The 10,918-nt window shown below is 33.0% G+C and overlaps 1 protein-coding gene and 1 long non-coding RNA gene across 2 annotated transcripts; both read left to right on the top strand.

Moving 5' to 3' along the window:
• Positions 1-2,547: 2,547 nt before the first annotated feature.
• On the top strand, positions 2,548-5,423 carry LOC130501047 (mechanosensitive ion channel protein 9-like). The gene is made up of 5 exons (XM_056995941.1): positions 2,548-3,923; positions 4,014-4,134; positions 4,327-4,620; positions 4,698-4,900; positions 4,988-5,423. The coding sequence occupies exons 1-5, from the start codon at positions 2,737-2,739 to the stop codon at positions 5,226-5,228; spliced, it is 2,046 nt and encodes a 681-aa protein (XP_056851921.1). The 5' UTR covers positions 2,548-2,736; the 3' UTR covers positions 5,229-5,423.
• Positions 5,424-7,546: 2,123 nt separating this feature from the next.
• Positions 7,547-8,288, top strand: LOC130501044 (uncharacterized). Its single transcript, XR_008939470.1, has 2 exons — positions 7,547-8,047; positions 8,171-8,288. It is a non-coding gene; the product is annotated as an uncharacterized LOC130501044 (long non-coding RNA).
• Positions 8,289-10,918: the final 2,630 nt, after the last annotated feature.

Genomic DNA, 10,918 nt, shown 5'->3' with positions numbered 1-10,918 from the left:
GATTTCTCTCTGACTGTCTTTGTTCCCTTGACACATCGTTCAATTTTCAGTTTAAGCTGCCTGATATGCCCACGAGATGCATTACCAAAGGTCATTGCAAGTGTTGTTCAAACATCTTTTGTGGTGTTTGCACTTGAGCAACTGTCTGAACCGGAAGAGAGATCGATCCACTCATGGATCTGTACAGAAGACTGTCTTGGCGTCGCCACAGAGCATATACCGGGTTTGGAGCTGCGACTCCGTTAAGCATGATTGTCGATGGTGGTGCATTGTTGGTTCCTTGGATGAAGTTATGTAGCTCGTGACCTTCAAGTAACGCACGGACCTGTCAACTCCACTTTAAGTATTTTTTGTTGGTAAGTTTCGTTACACTCCACATATTGACCGAGAGGAGCGTGCTCTGCAGATCATGAGTGTTGAAAACCGATGTTCTTTTTGCGTTGAATCAGACATGGCAGAGAAATTTTAGAGTTTTAGATAGATTGAGAAAACAGAGGAGAGATGAGAAGAACAAGTTGCAGAGAAACAGAAAAGAGGAGAGAAGGAAGTAGACGGCGTAAAAAAAAGAGAGCCTAAACCTCTGACAGTGGCGGCTCAGTTAGGGGGGCGAGCAGTGCGACCGCCCCGGAATCCATGATATTAGGGTCTAATTAAAAAAATTATTTTTTATTTATTTAAAGAAAAAATTAAATTATTTTAAAAACAAAAATAAATATTCATGTATTTTTTAAAAAATTATTTAAAATATTTTCATATTTAAATTTTATAACATTTTATGTACTATAATTTTTAGAAAATCATGCTAAAATAAATTTTTTTAATAATTGAAGGGCCTAAAAGAATTTTGCCTAAAGACCCTATAAACCATAAGCTCGTCCTGTCTCTGATACTATATTACGTTTGGGAAATGCTTTTCTTCTATTATTCACAATAAAAGTACATACATATCCGATTACAAGAGAGATTAAGGTTAGCTAATATACAGCACTTAAGGGATCGCCATTAGTGCATACTCATAGGGTATCTAATAAATATTTTCTATGTCTCTTACACACGTGTCCATAACACTCGTTCGGAAACCTCGGTCAGACATCAGGGGAGCCGGGCGTTACGGTAATATTCTCATAGCCTGTGTTGTTGAGCATAAAAGACCATCGCCTTCCACTGACTGCTGACTAACACAACCGAAAAATACAACAGTCATTAGATCAAGAACTTGTTAGTGACGTTTCCTCAACTTGTTTGTATTTTACACATACATGTTAACATCAAAGTTATTATGCAAATCAAGAGAAATAGTAAAGTCATTTAGTGTATATATTTTTCAATTGAGGCCTATTTGTTTTTGGCTACTTTGTAATTCTTTTGGTTTCTAAAATGCAGTTAAATTAGACTAAAGTTTTAACATAATTCCTTGCTTGGGTTCTTGTACGATCTTCTGCTCTTTCACCTTTCTCTTTTTCTTTAAAGTTTCTTAAAAAATGGTTTTTTGGGTCCGCATAAGGATATATATAAAGTTCCATATCTGCTCTGTTTTATCATCGTGGCTTTCTGATTTAAAGGTATTTCCATCACCTCTTCTTTTTTTAGCAGTTCTTGTTTATTTTCTGGTAGTCACCCCTTATAATCTCTTGTAGCATCTGCATTGTTTTGCTCTTCTAGCTAAAGTATTGTTTTGTATAGCTGATACCAGTAGCCCTGTTTAGTTTTTTCTGTTTCTGTGAACATGCATATTTGCTTTGGAAAACTTTTGATCTTTCTTACCGCTTTCTTAGAATAAATAGTAAGGTTTCAAAGGTTTGTCTTAAGTAGTTAACTAAAGCTTCATTCACCCGTCAGCGTGGATTTTGATTTTTAGTTTTTTTAATAAATTGTTTAATGACATTTTTAAATACATAAATTATTTAGATATTTTTAGGTTTCTATGAACCTATCCAGATCCGTGAGGATCCGGTTCAAACCCGTCCAAATTTGTAATATCCGAATGGAGTTTAATTTTAAAACTTAAAAACTGATATCCAAAAAAAAAATTGTACTCGAATAGGTATTTGGATGTCATGTCTAACTGATTATGTAAACAAATAAAAATCTTTTTGTTAACCGCTTTCAATATTTGTTAAGAATGAAGCAATTTTATTCAAACATGTAAAATAATTATAGTTAATACGTAAAATAAATGATGTCTAATTATTATACTAAATATAATTAATAAAGTAGTCAAGAAAAGTGAATAAAGAGATGTAATCAAACAATTAATAACAGGTAAGTTATGTTTTTAACTTTTTATACTTTACAATAAATATTGTCGAATTAATTAGTTTTAAAATGAATGAAAATATGTAAAAGCCGTTTAAAAATAGGCAAATATTATTTTTTACTTTTTAATAGAATAGATACTCATTAAGTACGAACAAATGGTCGACCTTGCATACCTATGTTTAACAGTGTTGGATTTAGGGTTTAACGTTTTAGTTTTCATCTTATGTTTTTCTTTTTAAAAGCTAGACGCTCCTCAGTTTGGTCGTTTTAAAAAAGAAAATTAGTTCAAAGTCGGTGTCAAGAATCTGAAAAATAAAATCTCATTTTATTTTTTTGTAAGAGTTTATGATTCATCTTATCATTGTTGGTACATTTCTATTGTCGTGTTCTTAGGATTTGATCCAGATTTTGTGCTATTTTGAGAGCCATTGAGGTCAAATTTCATCGCAAACTTATTGGCTGGGGGTGACTTTAGGGATGGCAGAGAAGACAAGCAAAACCGGAGGAGAAGTTGTTATCAATGTTCCAGATAAAGGAGAAGGAGCAGCATCTCATTCAACAGATACAGATAGGAAACTTCCGAGTCCAAACAATGAAGGTCTAGCTCGGAGGAAATCGTTTTCTAGGTCAGTTTACTCTAAGCCTAATTCAAGGTTTGAGAAACAGCATTCTTTTCGATTCGATGAGAGTATAGTAGAGGAAAATGTTGGAGCCTCTAGGGTTGGTGCAGCAGCACTGAATGAAGTTGATGAGGAGGAAACAGATGAAAATGAGGAAATTTACGAAAAGGTTAAGCTACACCGAGTGAAGCGAAGTGGAATTAAACTTCGAGCTTTGCTTGAATTGGCAGTGTTTTTTGCCATTTTATGCACTTTGGTTGTGAGTTTAACCATTGATAAGGTGAACAAGCATTTGATTTGGGGTCTGGAAATTTGGAAATGGTGTGTATTTGTGATGGTGACGCTAAGCGGCATGTTCATGACCAACTGGTTCATGCATTTAGCAGTTTTCATCATAGAAAGGAACTATCTCCTACGGAAAAAGGTATTGTACTTTGTGCATGGTTTGAAGAAGAATGTTCAGGTATTCATTTGGTTCAGCCTGGTTCTGGTCTCTTGGATATTTCTGTTCGAGGAAGACGATAAACACTCACGTAAGACCAAAAAAATTCTTGACCTTATAACTTGGACTATTGTTTCCTTACTCGTGGGGTCAATCCTTTTCTTGGTGAAGACTTTTGCCTTGAAAGTACTTGCTTCAAAATTCAACGTCAGAAACTTCTTTGAAAGAATTCAGGAGTCTGTCTTCCACCAATACGTTCTCCAGACCCTCTCGGGACCTCCGCTTGTAGAAGAGGCAGAGAGAGTTGGGAGCAAGCCAAAGAGGGGACACCTTAGCTTCATGAGCACCGAAGATGGATCATTGAAAGGGAAGAAAGTGCTCGACATGGGAAAAGTTCACAAGATGAAACAAGAGAAGGTTTCTGCTTTGGCAATGAGAGTTTTGATTGAAGCTGTGAGAGCTTCAGGTCTCTCAACCATATCAAACACTTTAGATGAGTGTATCAATAGGAAAGGGAAAACTGATAAAGAGATAACTAATGAGATGGAAGCTGTGGCTGCTGCTTATGATATCTTCAACAATGTTGCTCAGCCTAACCGCAAGTGAGTAGTCATAATATACTCTTCTTTCTTCTAGTTTGCATCTTAAATCATATTGTGCATATGTAACATACTTGATATTTTTTTTTCCAGTTACATAAATGAAGATGATCTGTTGAGGTTCATGATAAAGCAAGAGGTGGATCTTCTACTTCCATTAATAGAAGGTGCTGAAACCGGAAAAATCACGCGCAAAGCTTTTACAGAATGGGTGGTAACATTCTTAAAACACCTTTTTCAAATAAAGCGTTCTTTATTTTTGTATGTTGGTCGCTGTAGAAGCTATAAGCCGGTTGCGATCCATGGTTATAAAAACAAGCTTTTGTTTTTGTGTCCATGCCTGATTTGGAGAACTTGTAGAACATTTTTATATATGTGTAAATTTTTGCCCAATTTTCTTTAACAGATTAAAGTTTTCACAAGTCGGAAAGCTCTAGGACATTCACTGGATGACACAAAAACAGCAGTTAAGCAGGTGGACAAACTAATAGCTGGAATCTTGACCATCATCACCTTCATCATTTGGTTAATACTTCTTGATATAGCATCGACCAAGTTTTTGTTGGTCTTCTCCTCACAATTTGTGGGTCTTGCTTTTATGATTGGAAGCACTTGCAAGAACATCTTTGAGTCATTTGTGTTTGTTTTTGTGATGCACCCTTATGATGTTGGTGACCGTTGTGTTGTCGATGGTGTAATGGTAAATAACTTTTGAGGTTTTATTTTATTTTTGTTCACTATTAACACATCTAACCTATTGGAATTTCTTTTTTGAAGTTATTGGTTGAAGAAATACATCTTTTAACTACCGTATTCCTCAAGATTGACAACGAGAAAGTCTTCTATCCAAATGCGGTTTTAATAACGAAATCAATAAGCAATTTCTACAGAAGTCCAGATATGGGAGATTTTATAGAACTCTCCATCGCATTTTCAACACCGGCTGCGAAAATAGCCACTTTCAAGAAAAGAATTGGAGAGTAAGTATTAAGCAAAACAAAACCTCTTTAGTATTCACATATCACTGTGTATTGGCGAATAAGTGCTATGCTTTTTTATTGGATCAGATACTTGGTGCAGAACCCACATAATTGGTATCCAGAACCGCTGTTGATGGTGAAGGCAATCGAGAATGTGAATAAATTGAAGATGAATGTTCTAGTCCAGCACACTATCAACTTCCAGAATTTTGCAGAGAAAAATATCAGGAGAACTGAGCTGTTCATAGCTATCAAGCGAGTTCTGGAGGAGCTTGAGATTGATTACACCCTTCTTCCTCAAGATGTTCATCTCACCGGTCACAAGTGATCATTTCCTTTTTCCTTCCATTTGCATTTATTTCACTACTACTTGTTCACTTGTTTTGCTTCCATTTGATAATTCAACTCATAAAACTCTGTTTGGATTTGGATTTCTTTTCTGAAGACTTATATTTATCCTTTCTTTTTTGAACGTAAGATTGAAGGAAGATATACTGCTAAAAGGCAGAGTTTTCGTCACTAATTTGGGCAATACAAGCCGTTTGATTTTTAACTTATAAGAAACTAATTTTCGAAGGACATCATGAGACCGTGATTACCATTCTCAATACCAATATCTCAAATATAAAACTAAATCAACATGACATCATCAAAGCATGAAAATATGCTTCAAATCAGTAATCTTCTCCCATAGGACGAAATCTGCAAACATTTGTATTGATATGTTAGCCAAAATTCTATTACCAATAATACACAATTGATTTTTTAGATCTTAGTTTTTTTTTTTTGAAATGATAAACTAACAAGGATTTTGTAAGATTTTTGCCTTTAGGGATTTTGAAATAGTTTACCAAAATTTAATACCTAATTTTAATATAAAATATAATAATTTATAATATTTGGATCAAAAAATTTACCGTTAACTTATTTATCTCACATAAAACAAGAATTAATGATCTAGACCAAAAAATGTTTTTTGTGTGTTTGATATACAAAATATTTTTTTCTTACAAATTCTGACTCATATGGCCCATAAATAATCAACTAACAATGAAACCTAAGTGTCTATGGGCCATATGGGTCAGAGTGTTTATTAATGATCTAGACTAATATTTATTCAATCCTGCACAAATGGTGGGTTTGACCCCCAATCCAACCCTACACATAAGTGTGTATTGGTAGGTGAATTCTGTAAAAATAACTGATTTCAGTCTGGGTGAACAAAAGAAAAAAGTGACTTCCGTTTGAAAAAAATTATGATATTAAATATTTGAACCTACAAGAATGTGAATTATACTCTGACCTTTGTTTAAATATTGGAGAGAAAAATTCATTTGTGGTCTACATTTTTTCTGAAATCAGTATGAATCATTCCATAAGTTTGGGACACTCATGTTAATCAGAAAAAAAAAATCCAAAAAATAATACATAATAAGAAAGAAAGACAAAAAAAAAAACAGAAAAAGTGATAAAACAGGTTATCATGTACAAGAGATTCAACACTATCTTATCTATAAAAATAGAAGTCATGATTTTTCATGTGTAATTTTTAAAAATTTGGACCATCATTTATAAATTTACTAAATGTATTTTATTAATACTAATAATATATAGAATCTTTCAAAACTTTAATCATAATATCGTTTGATATCTTTTCATTTAATATATAAATATATATATAAATTAAATTCTAATAGATTTGTATAAAAATATTTTAACAAGATCTTAATTTTCAAAAATTATTTTAATATTTTCAATAATATAACAATTAGTTTTAAAATATTATTATACATAATATTTCAATTATTGTGTAAAAATGAAAAATAAAGATATACTACCTCTATTTCTTTTTATTGGATGTTTTATGACACACAGATTAAGAAAAAAATTACTTCATTAAAACACTTAATTATAACAAAAAGTAGTTAATCATTGATGTTCTGAACAAATAAGACAAAAAAACTATACATTACTTTCGATATTTTAATCAATTATTTTAATAATTTTACATAGAAAGATTCTTAACATCATATAAATTGAAACAAAAACATTTTTCTAAAATATATTACAAAAATAAACGGAGGGGGTATCCTATTTTTATCAATGAATAATCATGCTTAATCATATTAAAAGAAATTTATTATATTGTGCTAAGATAAATTTATATTAAATTGATAAATTTTATATATTTATTTAAAATGAAAAGATAGCATGACTAAAGTAGTTACAAAGATTTTATATAATTAGCTTTATTGAAATACATGTTAATTTTTATACATGAATTATATAATTTGCTAATGTTAACCCGTCTTATCAACGTATTTTTATTATTATATATATATATATATACTTAAATATTATATTTTAAAAATTCCAATAAATCTTTGAAAATACTTTAAGAATATATCAATTTTCAAAAGTTTTATGTAAATATTTTTCACTAATTTGTAATTAGAAATGAACTATTATTATGCAAATATATATGTTAAGTTATCGTTTATAAAATGAAAATTATAATCATTATCATCATGTTAAAATAAAATTATTATATTGAACTAAAATAATATGACATAATATCTTAACTATTAATAGATCTTAAACTCTTTTTTGGCAAAACAAAATCAGCTTTGATGGACAAATCAGAACAGATTCAACCAAATGTCACACAGACTATCAAAGTTTCTCTCTCTAAATACGATTTTTCGTCTCTTTTGATTCCCATCTGTTAGTCGCTGTTCACCGACTCCGGTTGCTCACACAGAGCCGGAGTCGGAGTTGCATCTCTAAAATTTCTGTTTTATACTCTTTTTGTGTAGATCATCAATTTCTCATTTTCTCTCATAATGATTTTCTAGATCTAGGTCTAGTTTTGATCTGTTTGGAGGTTTGGATTTTGATGATCTCTTTGGGTTTTAATCGGATTGGGGCGCATGCAGTAGATCGGTGGTTCCATTTTGGGGTCTCCCTTCTTTAACAGTGTGCTGATTGCTCTATAATTTGGTCTTGGTCTCGAGTTTGCAGAAGCTTCTCTTTCGTAGATCCTGGTTTGTCTGCTCCGGTCGATCTTCCTCTCTCCTCAATCGTTTGTGGCTGGAGGTAACTGGTGTGGTCTGTGTTTGCTCTGTCATCTCTCAACATCGAGATCTGGTATTTTCATGAAACTGCTCTTTAGACGTTTCTTTTTCGTCTTATATAACGCCGTTTCCAAAAAAAAAGTTTCCGGCTATGAAGCTCTTTGTTCCTAAATTCCTTGGTTATTCACTATGGAAGGGCACATCTTTAGTGGTTTGGCCAAGATTTGGCGTCCACTCTTTATTTCTTTCAGCAATCATTTGATGAAGTCTGCTTTCTTAAAGTCTGATTCTATATTAATTTTGATATTGACCTATGTTTTAGTTTTGGGTTTCCTTGGTTCTTCTAGTCTTATGTTAGCCATGTAAGTGATGTTATATTTAGTCCTGTGTTTTCATCAAGCTTCCCTTGTTTGGGCTTCTGTCTCAGGAGACATATCTGCCGTCCGCCGGCTAAGATTACCATATGATGTAAACTTATGGATGTTATATGATATATAATCTTTCCAGTGTTAAAAAAATGGATAGATTAGAATTTAGCATAAATTAAATACAAAATAATTTTAAATATATTATTTCATGCATATATATTTGTTTAATAACTAAATGCAATACAATAAAAATATATATAATAAGAAGTAACAAATACATGTGACGGTTTTAAACAATTGATTAATTATAACATGTAATTTATAAAATCATTGCATTTGAAAATAGTAATATTGTGACAACCCGTCCGGTGAACCTACCCATCCGTAGACCTAGGCTCACAGTCCTGCAATTCAATTGGTGAAAACTTTTCATGTGAGTAGATTGTTAAAGGGTGATGTCTTCGGTTCGAGTAACGCCAAACGCACCAACAACCTAATTATGGAATTAGTGAAAGCTCACAATGGAAGTTTGGGTCGGTGCCATACAGGGCTGTGAGCCTGAGTCTACGGGATGGATGGCTCCACGGGACGGGTTGTCAGATAAAAGTCGACTTTTATGTGACAAACCGTCCAGTGGATCCCAGGCTGGCTCTGCAGAGCATCGATCTCAACCCCTCAATATGAGCTCTAACTGACTTCATAATTAGGTTGTTGGTGCTCTTGGCATCCCTCGAACACAAGACCTCATCCTTTAACAAACTTCCCACATGACAAACTGTCACCAATTGATCTAACGCCCTCGCCCACGGGCAATGAGCTACCCACGCACGCTAAGCCCGGCGAGCCCCGTCCCAATCGACGGTCGTCCGTTAGTTTTTTTTAAAGGCTCGAAATCACTGACCCTCATCAGATAACCTTTCCTCGTGCTTAGCTTTACTTGTAATCGAAATAACTTCCCGATAGGTCATCCATCCTTTGACTACTCTAACTCAATCAAGCTTAACTCTGGAGTTCTCTCTGGATGTGCTCCCAAAAAGGTAAGTTCACTTTGGTGACATATATAGCCAAATCAATTCTCTTAAGCCTTTCCATATATCACAACTCGGAATGTTACAATTCATTCCCTCTCAAAGAACGCACTGTCCTCGTTATGCCCCACGACATGTCTCAAGACGCTTTGGGATCAGAACCAAGATGGCTAACCAGCCCTGATACCACTTGTAACTCCCCGACCGCACACGGCTAATGAGGCACCCACGCTCTCTCAGTCAGTCTGTGGACCTCATCCCATCCGACAGTTGGTCCGTTAATTTTTTCAAAGGCTCGAAATCATTATTTAGTGACCCTGCAATCACCACATGGCCTTTCTCCATACTTTAGCCTCACTCATATGGTATCGCGAATCACTTTCCGATAGGTCACCCATCCTTTAACTATTCCAACTCAAATACGCTTAACTCTAGAGTTCTCTCTGGATGTGCTCTCAAAAAGGTAAGTGCAGTTTGGAGCCATATATAATCAAATCAGTTATTTTAAACATTTTAAGTATCACAATTTGAGATGTTACATATATTATCAATTAATTATTTGATTAACTTTAAAAGTATATACCATAAAAAACAAATATCTATGTATATAAATGGTTATCCAAATTCTGTAATACGAAAACTTTGGTTGATTCTTATCATTTTCACACAAAAGAACATAAGCAAATAAATAAATATTAAAAACAAGTTGGGATTTGATGAAAAAGAATATCTTCAACCAAACTTAATCTGACATTCACAAATCTCACTCATATCGTACAAAATACTTCAAATAACATACTAACTAAGCCAACCATTGTTAAACTGACCTAAAGAGAAGACAAGCATCGATTTATTTCAGTTTGTCCACTAAAGCAAAACATTAAACTCATTCAGTTCATCCACGGATTCACCTTGGAGCATAACTTAAGGACACAGCTTGTCTCTTCTTCCCAAATCAGCTTCAATTTTATTGATTCACCTGTCTTTACATAGTTGGCTTTGAAGAAATCCTTCCCTCCACCTACCAGTGTTATTACTTTACCTTCAGAACGTAGTATTGTACACCACTTCACACCCTGTTTATCCAACTGACTCATGTTAGATCCCGCAGTGATGCCATGTAGATTCGTTAAGTTTGAATTATTTTTTATTTATTATTTAAATATTAATGTTATAGTTTTAAAAAAATATATTTTTAAATATTTAAAATCAAAAAATTTAGAAGAAGTGTTGATTTTTATTTATGCCAAAAAATCATCAAATTTAAAAATCATATTAAGCATATTGTTATCAACTAGAACAGTTGACTAAAGATATATCTAAAATGGTATGATCAACGCAAATTTATAATTAGAATGACTCAACAGAAATTAAATTTTTTTTGTTTACATAAAAGTTGATATTTTATTTCAACCAAATTTGAAAGGTAATGATTCAAATGATATTTTCCCCATTTGTATAGCTTTTCTTTTCAGTTTATTTATTGAAACCTTAGTTTCTACACTACAATACATTGTTTTCTCTATTTCTAACTTCTAACATTCATAT

The sequence above is a fragment of the Raphanus sativus genome, unplaced genomic scaffold (assembly GCF_000801105.2).
Source record: "Raphanus sativus cultivar WK10039 unplaced genomic scaffold, ASM80110v3 Scaffold0085, whole genome shotgun sequence".
NCBI lineage: Eukaryota > Viridiplantae > Streptophyta > Magnoliopsida > Brassicales > Brassicaceae > Raphanus > Raphanus sativus.
The sequence above is the reverse complement of the archived record's forward strand: the minus strand, read 5'-3'. Positions and strand labels throughout refer to the sequence as shown.